The sequence below is a fragment of the Aethalodelphis obliquidens genome, unplaced genomic scaffold (assembly GCF_003676395.1).
Source record: "Aethalodelphis obliquidens isolate GAN/ISIS:26980383/991018 unplaced genomic scaffold, ASM367639v1 scaffold79, whole genome shotgun sequence".
NCBI classification, from domain to species: domain Eukaryota; kingdom Metazoa; phylum Chordata; class Mammalia; order Artiodactyla; family Delphinidae; genus Aethalodelphis; species Aethalodelphis obliquidens.
Genome location: NW_020838023.1, coordinates 7,194,810 through 7,222,741, shown reverse-complemented (window position 1 = coordinate 7,222,741; position 27,932 = coordinate 7,194,810). Strand labels below are relative to the sequence as shown.

The following is a 27,932-nucleotide window of genomic DNA, read 5'->3' as shown; positions in this document are numbered from 1 at the left end:
AGTTTAGGGTGCAGGCGTGGAAGGTCATCGCTACATGTTCACGGGTTGGAGAAAGTCCATATGGTTTAATGTTTTGAGGGAAATTAAAAGGAACATCTTTCTTTAATCTTACGGAAGCAACACGTATTTATTACTTAGAAATCAAACATAGTAAATAATGCTGCATGATGTAAATTTTCGGGTAGTCCTTCCCTCCTACCCCACTCTGTACTCCTTAAAGTCACAAGTAGGGTTAACAATCTGTGCGAGAATGTACTAAGAGAACAAACTTGAAAAGTAAGTTTTGAATTGGATCTGGAAGGCCTTAGCTATGCGGTAGTTTTAAACTCTTTTCTTTAGGCAGTATAGCATTGTCAGAAATGTTGAGAGGGGGATGTGGTCTGACCAGTATTTTGGGAGAACACAAGTAGCAGTGACTAGAATTGAGTGGAGGTAAGAACACCAGTGGAAGCAGACTGTTGAGTTCCTTATAGGCAAAGAGATGGTAAAAGCCTAAACTAGGTTAAGTAGTGTGATCTTTTATGTAAAGCTCAGCCTTTGATTCCCACTTTATGTTCAGTGCAAGTCTTTGCCCTTATTATATCGACCACTGTTACCTAATTATATTTTTATATATCAATGTATGTATGTATTTATTTGTTGCAGAATTAAAGGTGCTAAAGATACACATCAATTTTTCTTTGGATCAGCCAAAAGGAGGTCTTCATTTTGTGGTACCCAGTGTAGAGGGAAGTATGGCAGAGAGAGGTGCTCATGTTTTCTCTTGTGGGTATCAAAATTCCACAAGGTAGATTACTAATTCTTACGTATTTCAGTTGATTTCATTTTTTCAATTGCATTTTTTTCTATGAATATGCAATACATGTATTTAGTGTAAAATGAGAAGTATGAGCTTGATCCCCAACTACTTGAACCTCTTCTGAATCTTGTTCCTCTTCAATCCTGTCTTCCCTCCTTTCCTTTTCAAGTCTACTGTTCTAAAGTTGTCTCAATTCTTTCATTTTGTAGACTTTCGTATTGAAGTAAAACATACAGAAAATTACACAAATTGTAAATAGAAAGCTCAATACATTTTCACAAGTGAACAAACTCGTGTAATTCACACTCACATCAAGAAAAAGAACATTAACATTACCAGCATCGCAGAGTACCCCTTCTACCCACCTCCATTCACTCTTGCCCACCTGATAGCCTCCTGCCCTAGGGCAACCACCATCCTGATATCTAAAATACTGTAGATTGATTACACCTATCTTTGAACTTTATTAAATGGAAGCATATGCCTTATGCTCTTTATATCTGCCTTTCTTGTGTAATATTGTGCTAGTGAGATGTACCTTTATTGTTGCATGTAATTGTAGTTCATTCTCATAGTTCTGCAGTTAACCATGTTATTGAAATATTATGTTATGTGTAGTCTCCTCAGATTATTAACTCCTCCAAGCCAGGGATGATGTCTTATGTTTCTCTGTGTTTCAGTAACAAATACAGACCCTGGCACATAGTAAAACCTGATCTGAATAGAACATTGAATAGAAATTTTATGTCTGGCTTTACCAGCACTGTTTGAATTTATGCAATGCATCACATACTCCAGAAAAGCAGTTTCCTGACATTATGGAATAGATTCTGAATATTGTACTTTTAAAAACTTTTTTGTAAGCATTTTTAGTTTCCAAAAATGAATGCTACGTAAAAACTGACTATGAATATACAAGTAAAAATTATTTTTAATTAAAAAATTGGAAACTAAGAATTGCTTACCTCTTTTCAGGGTTTAAACTGGAGGTACTGCATGATATATTTTATTAATATTGCCAATAATATTTGGAGACAGAACTTTATCTTTAATCACATTCTTTCAGGTTGCTCAGTAAAAAACATCAGTGGGCAAATAGCTAAAATTTCTTCTTGTGCATGTTCTGTAAATGTTAAAATAACTTATATGTGGCAGAAACAATGTAGGTTATACTTTCAACATGTTTTCTGCACTGTTGATCTTTTTTCTAGATTTTGGTTCCCATGTGTTGATTCATACTCTGAATTATGTACATGGAAATTAGAATTTACAGTGGATGCTGCAATGGTGGCTGTTTCCAATGGAGATTTGGTGGAGACAGTGTATACCCATGATATGAGGAAGAAAACCTTCCATTACATGCTTACCATTCCAACAGCTGCGTCGAATATCTCCTTGGCCATTGGACCTTTTGAAATACTTGTAGATCCATATATGCATGAGGTAAATCATAGCTTCTTGCTTCTTTCCCTCCCACTCTTTCATGCCTAATCAGAAGAATATTAATTAAATACTAAGTTTTTCTTAATTCTTCTTTCAACTGTTAGAACTATCACTAGAGAGAAAAGGTTTCTTTATCTGAAATATATAATGACATGCAGTTTGGGCCCTGACCACTAATGTTAAATAAATGCTCACCGTTCACTTATGGTAGTCTCTAATATGTTCTTTTATAATGTTGTCAGAAGAATAGTTTTTTTATTGTATATTAAAAACTTTCCTTGCCTCCATATCCTGCAGTAATCAAATTTCTTTAGCATGGCTTTCAAGAGCTTCTAGAATTTGACCCTAATATTCCTTTCTAGCTTTTTCCTCATTACTTTTCTATTTATGGTTGTTATATTCAATATAGTTTACTTAGATTATTTTCTGACCAGACCATATTTTTTCCCGTCTTTGACTGTTTGGGATGTCCTCTTTTCCTCCTCTCCTTACCTATGAAACTTTTGTTCAATTCATAAAGATTAGCACAAATGTAGTCTTCATGAAACCTTGCTGAGTCATTCTAGTCAGAGTGATATGTCATTATTGATGTTGTTCATTTGGCACAGAATCATAATAAGAGACAGTGAGACAGTATGTGATATTTGAGTGTCTGTGTCCAAAGTGGGATGTAATGTAAGATGTAATTATTTCTGTTGCTGATATTTCTTATCTCCTCACTACCAGTAAGCTTCCCTGCAGTTTTCATATTGTTTTTTATATGTACTGAAGATAGTATAATGACTGTTAATTATTTAAGATAGTACTATGATGTGCAGTATTCACTAGGTTAGATATTTATGAATCAAAGGCAGGTTTACAATAAACCTTGGAAATTTAGATTGTTTTGTATGCATATGCAAAAGAAACTTTAATTTGGAACCAAAGTTATTATTTTCATTGGATCTAAGCATTTCAGACTTATAATCCATCATGAATTTAAGTCTTAAGTGTAATGAATATTTTGTAAGCATAGTAAATAGTCACTAATTTCATACCAGTATTTTCTCTCAGTGCCATGGATTTGTTAAAAAAAAAAAAAAGCGGGGGGGAGGGATTTATATGCAGCTTCATTTATAACTGAGATATTTAGGAAATTTAAGATTTCAGTTAACTCTTTTATTTAATGATCTTGTTCCCTGCTTTTTATTTTTAGGTTACTCATTTTTGTTTACCTCAGCTTCTTCCATTGCTTAAACATACCACGTCGTATCTTCATGAAGTTTTTGAATTTTATGAAGAAATTCTTACATGTCGATACCCATATTCTTGTTTTAAGACTGTATTCATCGATGAGGCTTATGTTGAAGTGGCTGCTTATGCTTCCATGAGCATTTTTAGGTTTGTATCCAAATTCAAAAGGCCTAAATTAGGTTAATGATGTGAAGATAGGTTATTTATTTTGTGATCAATTTTTAAAATTATTTATTTATTTAATTTATTTATTTTTGGCTGCGTTGGGTCTTTGTTGCTGTGCGCGGGCTTTCTCTAGTTGTGGGAGCGGAGGCTACTCTTCGTTGTGGTGTGCAGGCTTCTCATTGTGGTGGCTTCTCTTGTTGCAGAGCACGAGCTCTAGGTGCACGGGCTTCAGTAGTTGTGGCTCGCGGGCTCTAGAGCGTAGGCTCAGTAGTTGTGGCACACAGGCTTAGTTGCTCCACGACATGTAGGATCTTCCCAGACCAGGGCTTGAACCCGGGTCCCCTGCATTGGCAGGCAGATCCTTAACCACTGCACCACCAGGGAAGCCCCTGTGATCAATTTTAAGATGCAGTTTGAACCTTTTCCCTTCAATTTAGTTATGGTTGGCTTTGTAGAAAATCCAGTGTTTTCAAAATTGAAAAATGTAGAAAAGCATAAAGAGGAACATTTCAAAATAACCCAAAAGATTCATAGTATCTTTATCCAGAATTAACTGGTACTAATTTTTTACATATGTGTTTTAGTCTCTTTTTGGCTTATGCATTAAAAACAAAAATGATGCAAGTCACTATATGGGTATCTAGTGAGGTTTTTGTCCTAGCACTATTTAAAAATTTATTGATATCATCAGAAATTTGTATGCAAAAAAAAAAAAAGAAAGTTTTATTTCTTTTTTCTTTTACCCTCTTTACCTCCCTCCCTTCTTTCATTCCTTGAAAAGTGCCAAATTTAGAAGTTATATGTCTCAGGGTCAGTCATTTTTTTGGGGGGGTCTATTTTCTCTTCTGTAAAATGGACATAATAATAGTGTTCTTGCATTCTTCCGAGTTGTTTAGACAATCTGATGGGTCAGTGCATTTGAAAATAAATAATATAGCACAAAACATTAAAGTATTATTAGGAAAAGATTTTTGAAATTAGAAGAACCCTTCATAAAAAGATTAGTCTCTGCTTAACATATCAGTTTCTGATTGATGCTACAACCCCCTACCCTCCTAAAAGAGTATTTATATTTTTCATGGAAATAAGTGGGAAACATTACAGTCCTTGCTTTAAACAAAAGTTATTAAGATTATGAATTTCAACTAAAATTGTAAAAGCTGTTGGGGACAGTATTCTGGTTTTTCTCTTTTATGTGTTAATTGAATTCTGTTATTTTAAAAGTGTGATTATTTTATTTTGATTGAATAATTATTTATTTCTTGGTTATAATGAGCTGTCTCTTCTTTTAAATTCCAGCACAAATCTGTTACACAGTGCCATGATTATAGATGAGACACCTTTGACTAGAAGGTGTTTAGCCCAGTCCTTGGCCCAGCAGTTTTTTGGATGTTTCATATCCAGAATGTCTTGGTGAGTAATTTCAAAGTTTACAACTACTGAGAAGAATCAGGAAAGTTTATTTTTATTTTCTTTTCCTGCAGTGTAAGTTGAACTTTGTCCTAACTGCAGATAATTAACAGACACTATTATATATATTTAAAGAAAAGTAATCAATATAAATTTCATCCTAAATTTTTGGCCGTGTCCTCAGTATATCAATAGAGTTAATTTTGTAATATGCAATAAGAATAAGGTAAGAATTTTGATAACATCAGTTTCTTAAAGAACTAAATAAATACTGTAGATACAAGGACTTCAGTGTACAGAGAACTATAGTTAGAATTCTGATGTCAGTATTCAGTGCAGTTGGTAATACTTAAGGTAAAATAATGGTCCTCTACAATAGTGATGATGCTATAGGGATTTTCCTGTTAGTTCCTAGATTTGTACTAATTTACTTGAAAGATGTGAGAAATACAACACTTTATTTTCTTTTTTAAACTTGAGGTGAATTTGAAGAAATAGACAAAATTCCCTTAAGACTATAACTTATGATTATAATATACAGTATGTAAGTCTTGGTGTCTTTTTCTTTCTTTCTGGAGGGGAAAGGGTGGAGGGTAAGGCCTCTTGATTTGTAATTTTCCTAAGACATAGTTTCATTAAAGGATAGTATCTGGAACATGATAGACAAAATGTTTTAATGAACGAATGAATGAATGGATAAACATACGAATAAATGAATGAAAGGTGTCATTGCCTTTCCACTTAAGAAACTAAAAAATAAGTAATTAAACTTGAGGTCTTAGAATCTCACTGATAATTATGCATGGGATTGGTAATAAAAGAATGTGGACTTTTAAGAATTGAGCAGTATTGGGACTTCCCTGGTGGCACAGTGGTTAAGGATCCGCCTGCCAATGCAGGGGACCCGGGTTTGAGCCCTGTTCCGGGAAGATCCCACATGCTGCAGAGAAGCTGAGCCCGTGCGCAACAACTTCTGAGCCTGCGCTCTAGAGCCCGCAAGCCACAACTGCTGAAGCCTGCGTGCCTAGAGCCCGTGCTCTGCAGCAAGAGAAGCCACCACAATGAGAAGCCCAGGCATTGCAATGAAGAGTAGCCCTCGGTCGCTGCAACTAGAGAAAGCCCGCGCACAGCAACGAAGACCCAACGCAGCCATAAATCAATCAATCAAATCAATCAATCAAAAAAAAAAGAGAAAGAATTGAGCAGTATGGTCCTGGCTATGGGCACCTCTTTCCTTAGAGGCAGACAGTATGGGCAGACTTGGGTATAAGGGAAGCAGCACTGCCAGAGCAAAGCACAAACATAGGTACCTTGAACCAAGAGTATAAAGTGGTCTTATAATTAAGTTGATGCCAGATGTGAAGAAGGTACAATGAATGGATAGGCAGAATTCAGTCAGAGGAAGTGGGAAAACCAAATGGTTTGATAACTTTCATTTTCTTTAAGAAGGCAGAGAAGTACATGCTAATGCTTGTTCTGTTACCCTCTTTGGCCTTTGGCCAAAAAAATCTGAAGAATTTTTATTATTAAAATAATAAAATTTATTATATTTTATTTATATTAAAAATATATAAAATAATGTATTATTATTTGACTTTTTGCTTAGGTCTGATGAATGGGTATTGAAGGGAATTTCAGGCTATATTTATGGTCTCTGGATGAAAAAAACTTTTGGTGTTAATGAATATCGCCATTGGATTAAAGAGGTAAAAGCAACTAGATCCATTTTCCACTTAGAAGTCAGTAAGACATGTTAGTGTTCTCCAGATTTTCAAGTCATGTGTCCTTTATTTTTTAGTAACTATAAAATACTTACTGTCATTTGAAAGTCCTTGAGTTTTTCCAGCAAAATGAGAATCATTTTACAGAGAAAGACTAATGGTCTATTTTATCTGCTTTCCATTGTCAGTGTTGGCCTCCAAAGACTTTTTTGCTAAGGACGAGAATATTTAAGCTCCTTAAACATCAAGTTAGTTGTTAGATATATTCCAGCTCCTCATAGTAGTCATTTTTAATGTAATTTTGTGCTTTCTAAATTTGTTTAGGCTGAGAACCTAGATTCTGGAGTCAGTTTGCTTTTCATTTTGCTTCAGACATTCACAAGCTTTATTTATGATTTTGCTTAATCTTTCCAAGCGTCTTTTGTATAAGGAGAGTAAGTAGTAGTAGTATCTACTACTACTAGTAGTATCTACTGCTACTACTAGTATGGACAGGGATTGTGAGACGTTATACGTGTAATGTGCATAGTGCCTACGTCATAATAAGTACTTATTGTATGTTGGCTAGTCCTTCAGTGTATTTATGTTCTCTGTCATTTTCACATCTTTTCCCATTATTTAAAGATTTGGCCAAAAAGAGAAAGTCAGTTGTATTTTGCCTAGCCCATTCTGTTCATATACATTTTAATCATATCATGTTTGTCTTCTCACCTCTCAGGGGGAAAAATTTCAGCCTTTAATAGCCTCATTAAATAGACCCCCTCTATCCTCCTTTTCTCATTTTATATACCTTCACCATCTAAACCTAAACTTAAGTAAGCCAAAAAGTAATTGCAAAAGATTTCAAATATCAAGAACTATGAAAGATTCATACATCTAGAACTGAAGAGTCCATTTTTAATTTCAAAAACTTAAAGTGTTTCAGGCACTGTTACAAACATTTTATAAATAGTAACTATCTTAATCCTCCTAACTACTCTTATTATTTGCATTTTACAGATAAGGAAACTGAGGCACAGAGAGGTTAAGTTATTTGGCTAAAGTTACACAGCTAGTAAGTAGTAGAGCCAGGATTCAAACCCGGCTTTTAACCACTTCATTATGATTTTTCCCACTTCTCTGTACTGCTTGTATGTTACCTAAACTAGTCATGAATTTCCAGCACAGTTGTGTTGTCTTTTTCCACTTAAACTTTTATTTTTTCATTTTGATCTGTCATATTAAAGAAAACTAGAGAAGTTTTAAAATTATAGATCCTGTCATAATTTTATCCCTATTTGTTTTTACTTGCTGAAATCCTCCACCAGAAGCAAAATACAGAGAAAGAAGAAATAAACTTGGAAAACAGGTCAGAGAGGTTGGGGAGAGCCATTAGGAAAACTTGCCAGGCTACTGGCCAGCCCTAAAGTCACAAAGTAGAGAAGGTTTTTTGGCTCTATCATTCGGCCAGTTGTGTAGTCTGCTTTGTTTATAACATAAACTACCCTTCAAATACATTTCATTTATTTTCAGAAATTTACATTCTGATTCCAGGAAATTGGAAACCACAGTTGAATTCTAAAATTTGATATGTAAAATAATTTTCACTGACCCCTATTTTTATGTCTTTTTAAGGAGCTGGACAAAATAGTGGCGTATGAACTAAAAACTGGTGGAGTTTTATTACATCCCATATTTGGTGGAGGAAAAGAGAAGGATAAGTATGTTTATTGTTCAGAGATACTACAAACCTTGTTTCATGGGATTAGTCTTTTAGGATCACTTGTATGTGTATCGAGGCCCACACAGGCCAAAGAAGTGTTAATAATGGTCTGTAATAATACTGAGCCCATAGACATCGGTAGTATTCTAATTACTCCTTTCATTACTATTGCATGTGATGACTGTAAATGGATTTAAGCATTAAAAAGAGACTAAAAATAATAAAGCTTTTTTCTTTTTTCATGTTAATTTCCTAATGCTAATATATTGTACTATTCTCATAAATGTTTAAAAATAATAGAAAAGGCTAAGTAGATGATTTCAGCATCAACACATCCTACCTATACCTGTTTATCTGAATGGTCAGCTACCTAGACACTTATTTACTCTTTCCTTTTCTTTTTTTTTTTTTTTTTTTTTTTGGCGGTACACGGGCCTCTTACTGTTGTGGCCTCTCCCGTTGCGGAGCACAGGCTCCGGACGCGCAGGCTCAGCGGCCATGGCTCACCGGCCCAGCCACTCCGCGGCATGTGGGATCTTCCCAGACCGGGGCACGAACCCGTGTCCCCTGCATTGGCAGGCGGACTCAACCACTGCGCCACCAGGGAAGCCCCCCCCCCTTTCCTTTTATTTCCCTTTTTCTCACTTTCCTTCTTTTCTTTCCCTTTCTATTTTTTAGCAAGTCATTGAGACAACCACTTATAACAACATAATGGTACTAGCAGGGATTCTTATTTGTTCTAGGGTCCATTAATTCCCTAAGGGAATATGGATTGAATTGGATGGGAAAGTTTTTCTGTATTTTTTACTCACCATTAACTGAAATTTTATATTTCTTTTAATTATGACTGTAGGTAACAGACAGTGCTGTGACTTTGTCAACAGTAGAAATCGTGGATGTTTTCTTGTCACATTTTAATTGTTAGCAAGTATCTTGAAATATTCTTTGCACTCATTACCTTAAAATTAGTACAGTAGACCACTGCTAGGTCTTGTTATTTAATGCATTAATAAACTAGCACATATGTTGGTAATGTCATAGTTTTAAAAAATATTTTGATAACTGTATTTCATTATAATTGGTTTACTTTGTAAACCTGTGTATTTTATTGTGCACATTTAAAAGCAGTTTTTTCTGTGGTCCGTAGGATTAACCAGACTACCCAAGTGTCTAAAAGTACAACAAAGGTTAAGAAACTGCAAGTTGTATAATCAGTAGTCTTTTCTTTGGTGGAAGTATGGTCACTGAGACAAGATTAGGTCAGTGGCAAGGCATAGGAATTTGGAGTTAGACAGACTTGGATTTTTGTAGTTACTGATTTTTGTGAGCCTAGAAAATTGTATAACCTTTGTGAGTGTGTGCGTTTTAATGTGTAAAACAACGATTATCCATCTTAACCATGTTGGTTGCCAGGATTACTTGAGGTAAAGCTTTATACATAGTATGCACTCATTAAAATGTTAGTTCCTTTCACTTTCTTCTCTTGACTGCCTGCTATATGGCAGTTTCCCAGCATATAATTAGAGCATTCCCATTGTGTGTAAATAATTATTTACACTAAATGCTTTTACCTTTGTTCTGTCCATTTATTTAGTTCCTTTTGTATGTTTGATTTTCAAAATTTATGTATAAAAGCAACACATGAACGCATGCTCTTTGAAGAGATTCAAAACAAGACAGTTCAGAAGCATGTGGAGTAAAAAGTAAAAGATCTTTTTTAGCCCTCTTACCACTTCTCACTCCCATCACTTCCTCTCCTTGGAGATAACCTGATTATAAATTTGGTATATTCCAGACCTCTTTTTTTTTCTGGTCTTTATTTATGTGTATATGGCAGTTACAAAATACAATTTAGTCATGCGTGTTACTGTGTACTTCTCTTTTTTTTAAAAATTAACCGTATCTGTATTTTGGCAAGCATTCTGTGTGACTGTATGTGAATTTACTTTGTTCTATTTATATGCTATATAGTATTCCATTATACCTTGGAATTTATTTAACCTTTTTCATATTGCTGTCCATAAGCCCGGAAGTAATAGTGGAGTATAAAAGTAATTTTTCGGGCTTCCCTGGTGGTGCAGTGGTTGAGAGTCCGCCTGCCGATGCAGGGGACACAGGTTCGTGCCCCAGTCCGGGAAGATCCCACATGCCGCGGAGCGGCTGGGCCCTTGAGCCATGGCCGCTGAGCCTGCACGTCCGGAGCCTGTGCTCCACAACGGGAGAGGCCACAACAGTGAGAGGCCCGTGTACTGCAAAAAAAAAAAAAAAAAAGTAATTTTTCAAATATCAAATTACAAAATTTTATATTTCAGTATGCCATGCTTTTTTAAGGAAGTGTAATGACTATTCTTACACGTTGATTGTGAGAGTATAATTTGGTACACTGATTTTGAAGAGTAATTTGTTAGTACCAATCAGAATTTTAAAATGGGTAATTTTTAGATTCAGCAATTCAACTTCTGAGTATGTTATCATATAGAAATTATTCTCCTAGATATTTGCCATACAGAAATACTGCACATGTATGAAAAGATAATCACTGTAGCATTATTTGAAATAATAAAGTATAAACACCTTAAATGTTCATGTATGTTGTAAATATTTTCTACAGACTGTACCTATCTTTTAATTTACTGATGATCTCATGTCAGAATTTTTAATTTTTACATAGTCTGGTCTATATGTCCTCTGGATTTTATATTTTTCCTTGTGAAGATTTTTCCCACCCCAAAATTATGAAAGAAATTTTTTTCCTTTATTTTCTTCTAGTACTTTTATAGTTGTTTTTGTTTAAGATATGTAATCCATCTTGAATGTTTTTTGTATATGCTTTAACCTGGGGCTGTTGATTGGAATTGCATTGATTGTATGGATGAATTTGGAAAGCATTGAAATATTTACACTATTGTGTCTTCCTACCAGGAGGCTGGCATGTGTTTCTGTTCATTCAGATTTTCCTTTATGTCTAGTTAAGTTATTTTTAGATGTTTCCTAGTCTTCGTTGCTCTCATATTAAGGAAACTGCTAAGGTATTCCCATGAGGTTTTTGATTTATTGTCTTGATGTAGCTATGAACTTTATTGTTTATTTAATTCAAATTTGTTATATTAAACAAATCTGTTTATTTTTTTAGTCCAGCATCCCATCTACACTTTTCCATAAAGCATCCACATACGCTTTCCTGGGAATACTACACTATGTTTCAGTGTAAAGCTCACCTTGTGATGAGATTGATTGAAAACAGAATCAGTATGGAATTTATGTTACAAGTAAGTATTAAAGAACTTAACAATTGTAAAGAAAGATCTGTTCTATATGTATATAATCTGAATACTATTCTGTAGAATAGGAGTCAGGGCATCCAATTAGCCGTTTGCCCAGTAAGTAACCTGTTCTTTTTGTTTGTGTTTCCTCAGATGTAGAGTGGGTATGAATACTTGACCCACTTAATGCAGGATTTTTATGAAGATAAAACTAAAATGTGAGGTTAAAAGTAAAACCTGTTTATGCTATGATTTTGTGTTTGGCATTATTTAGAATATTAAGGATGAAGTGCCATTTACAAATATTTTCAATAGAAAAAAGCACATTTATCTAAAAGATGGTTATTTTTGCTATCACTAAATTCTGCCATATGTCTTAAGCAAGTTTTGGCGGAAATAGTTGATATGTACTAGTTGAGGTAATAGAAAGCCAGTTGTATTATAAATGTTCAGCTATTCTTTTTCCATTGATAATATTCTTAGAGGTAAGTGGAAAATAACTTTTTAGTAATCTTTTTTTAAAAAGCATTTTAAATTTGCCTTAAAGTTAAGTTTCTTGAATCCTTCTGTCCTTTATCTTGCCTTTAAAGAACAGAAATATTAAATGAGATGTGGTCTGTAAAGAGCCGGTTCACTTCTTAGAGTGGTATAAATGCAAATGAGTGTTCTCAACTTCTTAAAGAACGTATAGTTCCTATGTAAAGCTCGTAGCACAATATGTTATAGGTGTTGTATAGTATTATAGCTCTTAAAAACACAGTATTCATTGTCTGGCCAGGATGTCATTAAAATTCAATTATATTTAGAGGAAGAATGATTTTATAGTCTGGCTGTTTAAATCTTTTCATGCTTCCACTGCTAATAGTCTTTAATTAAAACAATCAATGAAGTAAATGTGAAATTGTCTTCTGTAATTGTCTGTAATAAAGTTATAATGCAAAGTGGGAATAGTACAGAATTGGAAGCAATGTATATTATCTTATACAAACTAAATGATACTTTGATTCTTCCAGGTTTTCAATAAACTGCTAAGTTTGGCTAGTACTGCTTCATCTCAGAAGTTCCAGTCACATATGTGGAGTCAGATGTTGGTTTCCACATCTGGATTTTTGAAATCCATCTCGAATGTCTCTGGCAAAGACATCCAGCCTTTAATAAAGCAGTGGGTGTATCCTTTTCAACAGCAGTTCAGCAAAGGAGGGAAGGTTATGTGTATAAGGGGAAGGAGGAAGAAAAGGCTTTGCGGGATGAAAGGAGGTAAGTAATAGTAGAAATAACCAGGAACTGTAAATCATTTCCTCTAAGGTGCCTACTAAGTATTGAGACACACATACATACACATCTGTATTTGTAAAATTTGGCATAATTTTAAAGTACCTTTTAGTGTGTGAGTATAGCAATAGGTTTGATGGTGAGGGAGGTAAATAATCCACCAGACAGGCCTGTAGGATTACTTGTAAGATGCAGTGGTCTGGTGACTTCTAGATGTGGTTAGAGGTTGGCACAATTTGAGTGGTATCTTGGAACTTTTCAATTGTTACATTTTTTTCATTTCAAGGCACTATATTAATAACTCAGTAGAGTGGTTTTGCTTCTTTCAAAAAAACTAATTTCTTAATGTTTCAGAATTTCTTTTTAAATCTGGGGAAACATTTTTCACAAGAATTTTGAATACTTTGCCACCTGGTTTAGAATGGAGTACGCTCTTAAGCTTTGAACCGGGGGGGAATGCATTTGAAAATTATTACTACCCTAATGAATAATTTATTTTGTTTAGTACGTATTTATTTTAGTATGCAAAAATTCCTTTACAATTCTTCAGAGACCAGAGCGGAGTGGTAAAATTTTATGGAAGTTTTGCCTTTAATAGAAAACGAAATGTCTTGGAATTGGAAATAAAACAAGATTATACATCTCCTGGAACTCAGAAATATGTGGTAAGGTTTTTTTCCAAAATGGCCTCCTGCACTGCTTTCTCGCCAGTTTAAATAAAGGAAGGGTTTATGGTTGGGGAGCTGGTTGGAAGTTTCATAGTGAGATTTTGTTTGCAAAGAATGAAATTGAGAAAACACCGTCAGGGAAGGGAGAAGAGGGTTGCTGATACAGATCTTGGAGGAAACAAATTCTCCCAATTATCCCCAGCTCTGGTACCAGCTGCCTTTCTGTGTCTCCACATGGAGGTCTTGTATAGTGTTATATTATATCTTGATATATATACCTGTACACATAAGAACACACATTGGTTTTTTTTCTAGTACTATCTTTGAACAGTATGTTTCTTTTTAAAGGGACCACTTAAAGTGACAGTACAGGAGTTAGATGGATCCTTCAATCATACATTGCAAATTGAAGAAAACAGTCTTAAACATGATATACCCTGCCATTCCAAAAGCAGAAGGTAGGCATTGGATCATAACTATAAACTTCAGTCTCACAGATTAAAATGCCAAAATAAAAACCCTAATGTATACCTAATTTTTAAGTAGAGAACATGTTATCTAGTATTTTCCCCCTCTTTTACTTCAAGTTAGTATTACCAAACGTTCTTTTTTTTTTTTTTTTTAATTTATTAATTTTTGGCTGCGTTGGGTCTTCGTTGCTGTGCGTGGGCTTCTCATTGCAGTGGCTTCTCTTGTTGCGGAGCGTGGACTCTAGGTGTGCAGGCTTCATTAGTTGTAGCACACGGGCTCAGAAGTTGTGGCTTGTGGGCTCTAGAGCACAGGCTCAATAGTTGTGGTGCACGGGCTTAGTTGCTCTGCGGCATGTGGGATCTTCCCGGACCAGGGCTTAAACCCGTGTCCCCTGCATTGGCAGGCAGATTCTTAACCGCTGTGCCACCAGGGAAGTCCCCAAACATTCTTTATTTGCTTTCTGTTCTTGACAACATTTGTATCCTTAGAATTAAATAATTAATTTTAAAATTTAGGTTTGGGAATCCTTATTTTGTAGGGACAGGGGGAAGTGGAATGGAAGTTCGAGTTTTTGGAGCCAGGAAAACTTCAAGACAAATCTCTTAGGTTCATTCTTATTAGTCTCATTTGATTAATGTCTATAGAAAATATTGGGGAAATGGTCATTGACTATAAGGAGAGTAGCTGAATACATATGTCACGAAAAGCCCCTGCATCTTCTTTACTACGTCTCCTTTACTCTCCCTTTTCTCTGTATCACCATGCCCTGAAAGAACATTCTTGATGTCTTTCAAAGGCACGTTACCAGTTTACTTAAAAAATGTCCAATGGTTCATCTTTTGTTTAATATATTTTTTCTTTACCACTTTTTTTGTTTTTTAATTCAGCTATTAGCATATGCTCTGAATAGTGAAAGGAATGTGTAGTAATATCAAAATTTCAGGGACAGAAGTCTTATACTTATGACTATACTTAGGTTATCTCACACAGACAAGAATGTCAGTTGATTTTGAAGGCGTTTAGAGAACTTGATTCTGAAATCTCTGTAATCATTCTCTGTGAAAATTCTTTCTTAGTTCAAAGTGAAATTCTTCTTCTTTTTGTCCTGTGCACCTTTGAAATTGAGAACATCTGATTGCTACCCTTTTCATAATATTTCCTTTGTTTTGTTTTCTCTGTAGTAATAGCACATCATTTATGTATCCTTTGGTGTGAGAAACATAAAAAGACTGTGCTCTCTTTTCCTATTTTGTCCTCATGTGACCATGCATTTAGTGTAGTGTCCAGTAGATTTTATGATTCAGGAGTAATTTGCATGGAAGCAGTTGCTTTTGTTTTGGCTTATCTTAAATCTTGTGCATATTAATTAATTATACATATTAATTAGTACTGTTAAGATGTTTTGTGGTTTACCACTTGCTTTATTTCATATAGGACAGCACCTTGCATGTACATAACATGTTCAGAATTATTCATTTCTCATTTCAGGCCTGGTTATTTTTTCGTTTTTTTATAAAGGATTTCCTTATTTGGTAGATCTCTTATCTTTCTGTATAAAACTTCCAGGTACCAGTTTTTGGGAATATATATGTGTTTTAAGTTAACATTTAGTTGTATATTTCTGATTTTTGTTAAGCTTTGATCAGGAAGACATTTTAATATCATTTACTTCATTCCCTTCAGTTTCAAAATAGACAGGTTTTGTGGTGTTTAAATTCCATTACATTTTCTATCTCTTCCTCCTTAGGATATCTTTCAACACTATGTGAAATTCTTAATTTGAACTTCAGCTGCTCTTTATCTGTTTTCAGAATTGGAAATGTCACAATTTTCAGACTTACTTTTCCTTAAATGTAGGAATAAGAAGAAAAAAATTCCACTGATGAATGGAGAAGAAGTTGACATGGATCTTTCTGCAATGGAGTAAGTTAGTTACTTAAGTTTAAGGATATAACATTTTCTGCATTCTCATTTGTCTTGTAATATATTTACATCTAAAAGTATGTAAATGTCCTGAAATTAGTACATTTAATACTTTTAGAAGGCAATAAAAACCTTATGTTGAAAACAAATTTTAACATAAAATTATAATTAATCAAAGAGAGAAAAGTGAATCTAGCCTGGCCCAGGTGAAATTCAGAGGAAGTAGCCTTGAATTAGTTTTCTTGCTTCCCTCGTGGCCTCTAGAGCATTGCTTCTCAAACTGAAGTGCGTGTAAGTCACTTGGGGAATCTTCTTAAAATTCAGCTTCTGACCCAGCTCTTCACTAGTGGGTCGTGATAGTTTGCATTTCCAGTGAGTTCTCAGATGTTATTGGTTTTCTTTGTCTTTGGACAAAGCCCCAGGGCACTTTGAGACTTGCTATGTTTGCAAAAAACAATTTAAATATCATTGTAAAAATTTTGTGGTAATATTTATTGATTGACAGGCATTTTATTTTTAAATATAATGTAGCTCAGAGTTTATTTCGCCCATCCATATTGTGCCTGTGTAGTTTTTATAAAACATCTGTAATTATTTACTAACTTGGTTACCAAATATCACTTCTATTTATTACACAGTTTATATAATCTTTCCATATTAAGTCCTTGCCTGTAGTAAGTACCCAGTAGTATTTGTTGAATTGAGTTTATATTTCAGGTGGTGTTCTTTGATAAGAGTGTTAGACTAGATTTTTAGGCTGGTTGCTTTTCTCTTTTTTGGCCACGCCCCAGGCGGCATGAGAAATCTTAGTTCCCCAACCAGGGATCAAACCCGAGCCCTGTGCAGTGGAAGTGTGGAGTCTTAACCACTGGACCACCAGGGAAGTCTCTAGACTAGATTTTTAAAACTGTTCTTGTTACTTTGAGAGGTACATGAGGATAAATTTATGCTATACCTCTGAACTATGATTTCAGAACTTTGTTTGATAAAAATGATCATGAGTCTAGCATTTTTTAAAAAATAAGTCAGCTAAACAAATTAATTTAATAAATTAATAAGAAATAAGTTTATCTGGGACTACCCTGGTGGTCCAGTGGCTAAGACTCTGCACTTCCAATGCTGGAGGCCTGGGTTCGATCCCTGGTCAGAGAACTAGATCCCACATGCCACAACTAAGAGTTCGCATGCTGCAACTAAGAGTTTGCATGCTGCAAGTAAAGATCCCGCATGCCGCAACGAAGATCCCGTGTGCCACAGCTAAGACTGGATGCAGCCAAATAAATAAATTAGTTAATTAAGAAAAAAAAGAAATGTTTATTTTAGTTACAGATTGATGTCTCATAAAGAGTGATTTATAGCCATTGGCAAGTATTAGACTTCAGGAAGTAAAATGAAGAAATTTGGTCCAATTTCCCCTTTTCACATCATACAATCACTAATCAAAATCCCCAAATTAATATTTTCGGATGGATTTTTTTGTTTCAACAAGATCAATATAGGGCTACCCTGGTAGCGCAGTGGTTAAGAATCCGCCTGCCAATGCAGGGACACGGGTTCGAGCCCTGGTCTAGGAAGATCCCACATGCCGTGGAGCAACTAAGCCCGTGCGCCACAACTACTGAGCCTGAGCTCTAGAGCCCGCGAGCCACAACTACTGAAGCCCGCACCTAGAGCCCGCGCTCTGCAACAAGAGAAGCCACTGTGATAAGAGAAGCCTGCACACCGTAACGAAGAGTAGCCCCCGCTTGCTGCAACTAGAGAAAGCCCACGTGCAGCACCGAAGACCCAACACAGCCAAAAAAAAACACAAATATATAAATAAATTTATAAAAAAAAGGATCCATATAGATAGACATTGTGAGAAACTTGAAATTCATATTAAACATAATGAGAAAATTGTCAACGTGATCTTTAAAAACATGAACGCAGTAAAACTGCATGGAGAAGGGAATCTGGTTAATAAATGCTGTTTTTTATCAATATATGAAATTGAAAAAATAAATAAAAAAGAAAATTATATTTTCTTTCAGTGCTGATTCTCCTTTGCTGTGGATAAGGATAGACCCAGACATGTCGGTATTGAGGAAAGTAGAATTTGAGCAAGCAGATTTTATGTGGCAGTATCAGCTCCGCTATGAGAGGGATGTTGTGGCACAGCAAGAGTCCATTTTGGCCTTGGAAAAGTTCCCCACTCCAGCATCTCGGCTTGCCCTAACTGACATATTAGAACAGGAGCAGTGTTTCTACCGCGTGAGAATGTCAGCTTGCTTCTGCCTTGCAAAGGTGAGATTATGTACAGTAGAAAGAAAACAAGATGGCTGATGCATATTTTAAAAAAACAAAATTATCTCTAAAGGTGAATTAAAATTCACCGTAGTCTTTAATTTTACTTGGTGGTTGGTCTCTTGAAAGCTTTTGCCAAATGCTTTTAACAAGGCTGATTTGAAGAAACACGTTTTGACCTGAAAATAAATAATGCACTAAAATTTTATAGTTGTTAAACTGAAACTGAGAGTTTAAAACCAAAGAGAATTTTCCCATTTTACTGGATTGCCGACCAAAGAATTGTTAAAGCAAAGAATGTAAGAAATTCCTTGGTTTGAGTGATATTTTATATTGTAGTACATGAAATCAGTTCATCTTAATTATCCCACTGTGGTGGTGATTTCTTGTTGGTTTGAGCTTAGTAATCAATATTAGGGATATGGAATTTAAAATGATTGGTTCTATTATTTAATGTAATAGAAAAGTTAATTTATTAAGAAAACTACATATTTTTCTTTAGATACAAAAAAAACCCCTGAAGGTAGAACAAATGAAAGCCAGAAAATGCAGACAAATATTTGGCCAGAAATACTGGGTTCCAGGTATTTAAAAAGCATATTGGTACTAGGTTCATTCCCATATAGTAACTCTCTTGCCTTACTCCCTGCTAAATCCACTTGTCCAGCATTTCAACAGATCATAATGGTTTAGATTTGTTTTATCTCTAATGGTAACTAGTGAGCACTTTGATTCCTACATCTACTCAGATATATGAGGGAAAATGTGATTTTCTTTGATAATCATCTGCTAAGGATGTAATTTCATTGCTCCTATAAAGTTCTTCGTGATTCTCACATGCAAAATTCTTAGCAGATCTGTAAAATTATAGACTTATTTGAAGTTAATTATAATTTCATTCTTTTCAGACATGATTTTTATATACACTAAAAGTATCAATAGCAAGATGTGGATTTTTTTGTAAATTATTCTTACAGACTTAGGTGGTAGCACTGTACTTGCTTATTTTTAAATTAGGGTAGATTTAAAAGCCTTATTTAAAATCCATGGTGATGTTTCTATCTGATAAATTTAAAACTTTAGAACTGCATCTGCCTAAATGGACAAAACTTACTCAGAATAAAGTCTTTGCAAACAAGTTTTCTTAAAACATAAGAAGAGTGCTCCAGTTTAGAAACTAACTTGTTGAAAACAGTTACAAGTGTACATAAGAATTTTAGGGGAGGTAGAGTTTATATATATTTATAAATATATAAATGTATTTATATATATTTTCTTGGAAATGATCATGAGAAGCTAAAATGTATTAAATTTCTAAGAACTGAAATTGTTAAAAATGAATCCGATTGTATTGATAACTTTTAGAAAGCTATTTTATTTATTTAAAAATATGTTTTCCATGGTGGTCAAATTACTTCATTTTCTAATTACTTGCAGATTGCAAATTCAATGGTGAGCACATGGACAGGACCACCAGCCATGAAGTCACTCTTCACTAGGATGTTTTGTTGTAAAACTTGTCCAAACATTGTGAAAACAAACAACTTTATGAGCTTTCAAAGTTACTTTCTACAGAAGGTACAGTCTCCCTTCTAGTTTTCTTATGATTGTTTTTTGCCAATATCTGTATATCTCATTTTAACCTGGGGACTCTTCAAATATTATTTACTTTCTTATAAATGATTTTGTCTGTGTTCTCTTTTTGCTCCTAAAATGTTTTCCAAAGTTTCAGTTGTTCATTGATTTTATGAACTGTGTGCGAGTAAGTCACTGTCCATATTAATACTAAAGTAAGTAGAAATGGATAATTTGACTTTTTGGTTGGTTACATGGGGGATGGAGGTATGGGTGGGTCCTTCTGATGGCCATCCTTGTAGGATGTGGACAGCATTTCTGAGTCAGAGACAATACAGCACACAGCTCTAGTTTCAGTCCCAGCTCTGCTGCTCACTAGCAGTTTGCAAGAGGACAAGTTTCTTAACTCTCTAAGCCTCAGTTTACTCAACTGTAAATTTATCTTTTTTTAAAATTAAATAATATCAAGCATGTGAAGTGTTTCGTACTATATTCTTATCAAATAGCAAGTTTTTTACAAATGGTAATTTAGAAAGTGGTGGTGTGATAGAGCCACTGTTTTAGGAAGTGATGTGGGAATGGCAGGGTGGTCAGCATTTGGGCAATTTGGAAATCATTTGTAAAATATTTTGAGTAAGTTAGTAATGAAGGCCCAGATTAGATTAACTAGATTAACTAGAAGGAGGAGTAAAGTTGAAGTAGAAAAAAACTAATGAAGCCTATTCTTTCATGATTTGGTGTTGAAGAGTGTGAGAAAGGTGACAGGTTGAGGATAAAGCAAGGCTGAGAAAGGACATTTCAGGTTTTGTTTTGTATAGAGGGAGAAAAAGCTTGAGGCATGTTTGGCACAGAGAAAGGAACCAGTGGAGAAGCAGAGATGAAATATTCATCTCTTGGGAGCAAGTAAATATAAAAAACATAAGATAGAGCAAATTCTGAAGTTATTAGTAGTGGGTGGGGACATAGTTGTGAGGTTAATTTTAGAAAAGATAAGAACATTCCTTTTTCTGAGGCAGGTAGAAAGCAGATTAAAAGTAAATGAAATGATAGATGTTGAGGGGAATGTTAAGCAAGGTGAGATTTGTATGTGATGGAGAGAAATGTGAAAAGAATTACCCAGCCACATGCTGAGAGTGGAAGTCATGACATATTGATAGTGAATTTCATCAGCAGAACAGATTCAGGAGATCGAGTTTGGGAAAAGCCAATATTGGTGTGATCAAAGAAGTCTGAGGCATCCTGTTATTTTAAAGAACCGAGCATTTCATAGTACTTGAACATGTTGCTCAGCTCTCTATTGCCATTTCACTAATGTATGGTCTGAAAGCAAGTTAATTTTTTTGACTACCGAATGTGTCCCCTTCATTATGCCATTGTACTTCCATATACCTGAGATCAATATTCAGATTGGGAGTTGTGATCCATTAATGAGGGGGGTCATGAAATCAATTTGGAAGTTTTTTTTTTTAAATAAAAGAAAACAATAGGCAGTATCAGAATGCGACACATGAAATAAGGGTAGGTGTAAGGTTTTTTTTGTTTTATTTTTTACTTTGTATACATGACGTGTGTGTGTGTGTGTGAGGTTGGGATGTAAATGTATTTCTTACTGTGGGTTACAGTCAAAAAAATTGGAAAAGCAGTGCTTTTAGACTAGTTCACCTTTCACATAATACTTCTAGTGGCAGAAAAGAGAGAGAGAGGATTAGTGCTTAAATCAAATTTAAGTCCTATTTCTATGGGAAAAAAACTTTCCCTCAGTTCTTACAGCATTAATAGTAACTATTGTAGCACTGACCGTCCCCTTGCTTCTGGTCCTTCAAGCAAGCAAAGGAGTCCTGCTACTTTCTGTCCCCCAGCTTAGAGGGAATAGTTATTTTGAATCAGAAGACGGGGTAGTCCAAATCTCTCTGTGTACTGGGGACTGTGATGTCTATTTGTCTGTAGTTCTGCCTCGAGTTTGAATAGCTTGGTTTTACTGGTAGAGGTTACCACTGTGAGTCAGGCTTCTACTTCCTTAGAAAAGTTGCCTATGAAAATTTGGAGAGGAGAAAGTTAAGCTGGATTTTAGATAATTTACCATTTTTCCTTAGGCTGAGAATGGGGCAGTGGTACTGGAGAATCAATATCTTCTCAGACTGGTGATTGAACTCTACTGTCTGCCTGCCACATGCCTCCAGCCACTGTATCCATTAATCCTGAAAATGGTTGTGAGGAAACTAGACTCCTGCCCAGTAAGCAACTAGCTATAATAATCCATCTTAATAGGCAGTGGTGTAGAAGTTGAACAATGGTCTTATCTAATGTTAAAGCCCATACCTTGTCCCTTGTAAAACACGGAACTGAATTTGCATTACACATACCTCTTCTGACAAATGGGCTACAGAGTGTATCCAGTTATGCAGCTTTCCCCTTGGTTTCCTACTCAGTTCCTTTGTTAGCATGTTTGAGACATGTTCCCAGTGGGAGGGGTAGGAATCGGTGGGGGTTGGAGTCCATCCAGATACCTGTGTCAGCCCCAGAGTAACCCTGTTTCAGCATATACTTCATTGAATTGTAGTAATGAAAATTAAACAAAATTTTTTTTTTGTAGACTATGCCAGTTGCGATGGCTTTATTGAGAGATGTTCATAACCTTTGTCCCAAAGAAGTCTTAACATTTATTTTAGACTTAATCAAGTACAATGACAACAGAAAAAATAAGGTAAGATACCTTAGTATTATAAAAGTAGCCAGTGATATTTTGTTTTTAAAGAAATATTTAGACTGTGAAATCATTGTTGTGTCCATTGTACTTGAAATTTATAGAGAAAGAAATATACAAACATGATTTATTATAATCAGTACATGAAAACCAAGATTACTTGGTTTTTAAATGTTCCGTATGCTGTTATAACATGGAGATAGAAGTACATCAAATTTTGGGAACTCAGCTAACTTTTGTTTTGGTGACGTCTGACAGCTCAATTTTATTTTTATTCCTTTTTTCTTTTATCAAGTGATACCCAGAAAACAGTTCCTCTTGGGATAACTTGTTCATTGATGAATTTGACTTTTTTCTTTTTTACCATTATGTGTGTTTTATTCATTTATTTAGTAAATTGCTATTGAATGCCATGCTTCAAAAGTTATTTCACCTTACTTGTTATCATTCTAACCATCAGCAAGTGTTTTTGAGAATATATGCTATGCTAGGCGGTATACCACGTTACATAGAAAGAATGCATGGTAGTTGCCGTCTGGAATTTCATTTAAATTAAACGTCTATTGAAGAACTGCTGCATATCACAGTCTGATTCTGGGGCCTCAAGGATTCAGCCTAATGGGGAAATCAGATAGGTAAACAGGTTATTCATAACTGCTAAAGTGGAGGTATGTATACACAAATTTCTAGGGAGATTCGGAGGAAGTAGTGCCTTCTTCCAAGGGTATAGAGAGACACTCAGGGAAGTTTTGTACATAAGATGTGACCCTCGAACTGAGTCATAAACAATAGGATTTTCCCAGTCTGATTAGGGCCAGTCTAGGAAGGTTACTCGGAGCAGAAGGAACAGCACATATAATGACACATGTAACTTGTAGGATAAGTTGAATTCATGAGAAGTTTAATAAAACATTACAACAGTAAAAAAAAAAGTCACAAGTGGACCTCCCTGGTGGCGCAGTGGTTAAGAATCTCCCTGCCAGTGCAGGGGACATGGGTTCAAGCCCTTGTCCAGGAAGATCCCACACGCCGCGGAGCAACTAAGCCTGTGCACCACAACTACTGAGCCTGCGCTCTAGAGCCCGCGAGCTACAGCTACTGAGCCTGCGTGCCTAGAGCCCATGCTCCATGACAAGAGAAGCCAGTGCAGTGAGAAGCCCACTCACCATGACGAAGATTAGCCCCCACTTGCCGCAACTAGAGAAAGCCCATGCGCAGCAACGAAGAGCCAACGCAGCCAAAAATAAATAAATAAATTAAATTTTAAAAAGTCACAAGTGTTTTATTTACAAATGGTGATTTATAGTGAAAAATCAAGAAGGCAAAATTTTCCTCTTTAAGTCAGTAGAGTAACATTCAAATGATTTGAGAGTCCTTAAAAAAATTAGTTCTTTAAAGAATGCATTATAGCTGATACACTTTCTTTCCATTTTTGAATATTGTTAAAAAAGATTTTGTAAGATTCTTTCCTTCCTAATCTGCTGGCTTGTTTTGACTTTCACTTATAGTATTGCTTTCTTCACCGACACGTGAATTTCTTTTTTTGAAGATATAATTGTCTTCAATTAAGACTAGCATACATCTTAATCCCTGAAGATATTAAGGACAGAATAAATGCAAATAATAACAACAGTAATAATAGCTAGTTTTTTGTATGTTCCATGACCTGTACCAAAACTTGATTAATATGATCTTCATCAGACCTCTGAGATAGACACTATAATTATCTCAGTTTCTATTTGAGGAGATAGAAGCTAATAAAAGCTAACAGATTTACTCAAGGTCATATATGCGGTAGGGCCAGGAGCAAAACCTAGATTTGTCTGATGTCAAAACTTAAAAATTATTGTTGAGAGAAAAAGATTTTGTTGTTATTTAAAGATTTGCAGATTAATGGATTAAAACTGGAAGAAAAGATGTGATTGGATGGTGCCTAAGAATAGTTCATTGATTTTCTTATGTTTGTTTTTAAAGTACTTCACTTCCAACCACTAATCATTTGTCTCTGAGGGCTTTGGTTAAGCATATTTTTTAAAAAAGGTTCACTATATAAAGTGCATGAGAAGAAATGAAAGATTTTTCTGGGATTAAGATTAAATTAGAAATACAGAACATTAAATGCCAAAAAGAAGTTGGGATTTGGGGGTGGGGAGATATTTTTTAAAATTTTAACATCTCATGAATTGGGCAGGAGCGTTAAATTCAATATTCTAGATAACTTAGTTTTCAAGAAGACTAAAATTAAATCCCTTTCAAGCCTGGTTATTAGTCATTTTATATGAAAATCTTTTATATATACACATGAATTTCTAACATATTTCTAATAAATCATATATACATTTATGAAATTTGTCTTCTTAAATAAGTATGCAGAACATGGGTTGAACTATTCCTGATACCAAACGATCATTGTTAAAAACTTCAGTCAGCCTTTGCTGCAGTACGTTGACGTTGATGCCTTCAGTTGTTTTTTTTTTGTGGGAAGTTTTGCTGTATGTACTAAATGCCCCCACACCCCCCCAGTTGTGTTTCACAAATTATTTATTCTTCACTTGACTTCGGGGTGATCAGATAATCTAGCCTGTTCGATTAGGAGTATAGTGTCTGTGAGAATTGGATATGGTCTGAGGGGTAAATGTTAAATATTTTGGTTTTTGTACTTCATCCACATCCCTGTCTCATTTTTAATTTCTGAATTTATTCTGTGCTCTGAATACTTAGTTCAGAAACAATGGTTAAGTAAATGGTCTTTTGCTTTGTTAGCAAAGTAGTTATCAGAGGTAACAATGAAACTATAAAAATACTTGGAGAAAACCTATGAACATTATTTAAATGATCTCTGAATGCAAATGGCCTTTCTGAGTGTGAAACAAAACTTAGAAACCGTAGAGAAAAGGTTGACTGAAGTTATAGAGATTAATTTTTTTAATCATTAGAACAGTTTGAAAACAAAACTCGTCCATGGTGAATACTTGTGGAGTATTTTTTCTTTGGTTTTGTTTGTTTTTATGTGCCTTGTTTTTTTTCCTACCTGGTATTCGAACATAGGAATGTTTAGGGACTGTGCCATTATGTGTGTCAGTTGGAGGTTCTGGCTCCATGGTGGAAGTCAGAAGGGGCCAGATCTTCTTCCTTTGTCTCCTAGCAGTTTGTTTTGCCACAGCATAATCCCAACACTGCTGATAGAAGTAATTAATTTGTTTGCTCCATGTTCAGATTTCTAGGCTAGAGCATCTGAGTTGCTGAGTTTAAATCAAACCACACCCAGATTGCTTTCAATAAATTGCTTCTCTGGGAATTGACTGGGATATGGATTTAGGAATTTTTATTTGTTTTTTTGGATGGTTTCCTCCCTTTTCTCTGCTTCTCTTGCTAGAACTCCTATTATTTGTATGTCATGTGTTCTACACCAGCCTTCCAACTTCCTTGTGCTTTCTTTCCTATTTTTTATCTTTTTTTTTTTTTTGCTCAAAATTTTTGGAGTTTTTTTCAATTTTATATTCCAATTTAATTTTTATTCTTATTCTCTGCATATTTCTTTTTTAAAAAAATGTATTATCCTGTTGGAAGGGATATCATTGGTTACTTCTCAGACAATATTAATGGTCACTTTTGAATTTTTTTCCCTCTACTGGTTTTCTTTTCCTCGTATACTCTTATTTCCTCCAAGTCACTTTTCCCACTTTGTTCTGGTCTCTCTTTATGTTAATGCTTTCTTCAACTATCTGGTGACCCTTGGTTGGATGTTTTAGGTGAGAATAGAGCACTGAAATAGCTGATTTGAAGCTCTGTATTAACAGCAGGATTTGTGGACTGTGGTCTTCCTTTTAGAGGAATCTGGCTAGATTACTATGAGAGTGTCTTACATGTAGTAAACATTTGTCAAGTAAAGTAATGTATTTCTAATTAGTAGACCTCTTTCACTCTTTTTTCCACTGTGTGACTCTATACAAAGGATGGAATTGAATACTAACCTGAAAACTTGCTTATGTTTTCAGATGAATTATGTTTTTAAGTTATCATATTTTATTTTATTAACTTTTGAATAGACATGTAAATTCTGTTGTCTTCTCGTAATTATTTTTTGGCTTAGTTTTCAGATAACTATTATCGTGCAGAAATGATTGATGCCCTTGCCAACTCTGTTACGCCTGCAGTCAGTGTGAATAATGAAGTTCGAACTTTGGATAATTTAAATCCGGATGTGCGACTCATTCTTGAAGAAATCACTAGGTTTTTGAATATGGAAAAACTTCTTCCGAGTTATAGACACACCATCACTGTCAGGTATGATGATTCTTCGTATTTGTTTCTTAAAGTTATTTGCTTTCATAATTATAAGAGAAATTTATTTGCATAGAGAATTGGGAAATATAGTAAAGTAAAAGAAAATCTTATATGATTCTACCACCCATGGATAAATTATTGCTATTTTGGAGAATGGCCTTCTAAATTTTTTCCTCTGGTAACTATATAAATTTTAAATTATTTGCCATATTGTATATATAGTTTTTATATTCTGCTTATATCATAAACACTTTCTCATGTCATCAGAAATTCTTCATAAGCATTGTATTTGATGTCTGCATAATCTTTTATCCCATTGGATATAATTTAAACTCTATTATAGTTTATTGTTTATTATTGTATAATTATAATAGTTATATAATAATTATAATATTATTATATTATATTATTAGTTTATTGTTAGGCTTCTTTTACGGCTTCTGTCAACTTTGTATGTATGACTGTCGACAAGTTCTGTCTATTTCATGAGGAGTTCGCTAAAAAAAAGTTGATTTACCCATTCAACATTATGAACAGTTTCAACTTTCCATATATACTAGTGAATAAACTATATATGTATTACTAAAACTTTTGGAGAGAATACTTCATTTAAGTTATGTATTATGCTAAATACATTTTTCTGAAGTGTGTTCCAGTTAAAATACCTGAAACTGAATTTCCAAAGTTTTGAAATTAGTTTTCTTTTAATAGGGTTTTTTATTGTCATTGCAAAAATTAAATGTTAAAAAACTAAAAAGTGGATTCAGATTACGTTCATTTTTCAGCTTACTGTTACGGATTAATTTCTAATGCCTTGGAAACAAGTTTAAAAGAGTATTTAACTATAAATACATTTTCCTAGTTGTTTGAGAGCCATACGAGTGCTTCAGAAGAATGGCCATGTGCCAAGTGATCCAGCTCTTTTTAAATCTTACGCAGAATATGGCCACTTTGTGGACATCAGGATAGCAGCTTTGGAAGCAGTTGTTGACTATACTAAAGGTAATGTTTTA

General features: G+C 34.6%; 1 protein-coding gene across 13 annotated transcripts in view; it reads left to right on the top strand.

The window, feature by feature from the left end:
* The window catches only part of TAF2 (TATA-box binding protein associated factor 2), an 80,846-nt gene that overhangs the window by 17,975 nt on the left and 34,939 nt on the right, over nucleotides 1–27,932 (top strand). For 11 of the 13 annotated variants that reach the window (XR_003429895.1, XR_003429896.1, XM_027092586.1 and 8 more), the window contains 16 exons: nucleotides 646–787; nucleotides 2,011–2,242; nucleotides 3,438–3,622; nucleotides 4,940–5,053; nucleotides 6,657–6,756; nucleotides 8,386–8,471; nucleotides 11,607–11,742; nucleotides 12,750–12,904; nucleotides 13,559–13,673; nucleotides 14,025–14,134; nucleotides 16,005–16,070; nucleotides 18,101–18,353; nucleotides 19,791–19,931; nucleotides 22,522–22,632; nucleotides 26,726–26,919; nucleotides 27,782–27,921. Coding sequence is in view for 11 of the 13 variants with exons in the window: in XM_027092586.1 (XP_026948387.1) it covers nucleotides 646–787; nucleotides 2,011–2,242; nucleotides 3,438–3,622; nucleotides 4,940–5,053; nucleotides 6,657–6,756; nucleotides 8,386–8,471; nucleotides 11,607–11,742; nucleotides 12,750–12,904; nucleotides 13,559–13,673; nucleotides 14,025–14,134; nucleotides 16,005–16,070; nucleotides 18,101–18,353; nucleotides 19,791–19,931; nucleotides 22,522–22,632; nucleotides 26,726–26,919; nucleotides 27,782–27,921 (2,280 nt within the window). In the remaining 2 variants the exon portion in view is untranslated. Of the gene's footprint in view, nucleotides 1–645; nucleotides 788–2,010; nucleotides 2,243–3,437; nucleotides 3,623–4,939; nucleotides 5,054–6,656; nucleotides 6,757–8,385; nucleotides 8,472–11,606; nucleotides 11,743–12,749; nucleotides 12,905–13,558; nucleotides 13,674–14,024; nucleotides 14,135–16,004; nucleotides 16,071–18,100; nucleotides 18,354–19,790; nucleotides 19,932–22,521; nucleotides 22,633–26,725; nucleotides 26,920–27,781; nucleotides 27,922–27,932 lie in introns of those variants that run through there. The other 2 variants (XM_027092597.1, XM_027092594.1) reach the window with 2 other exon arrangements.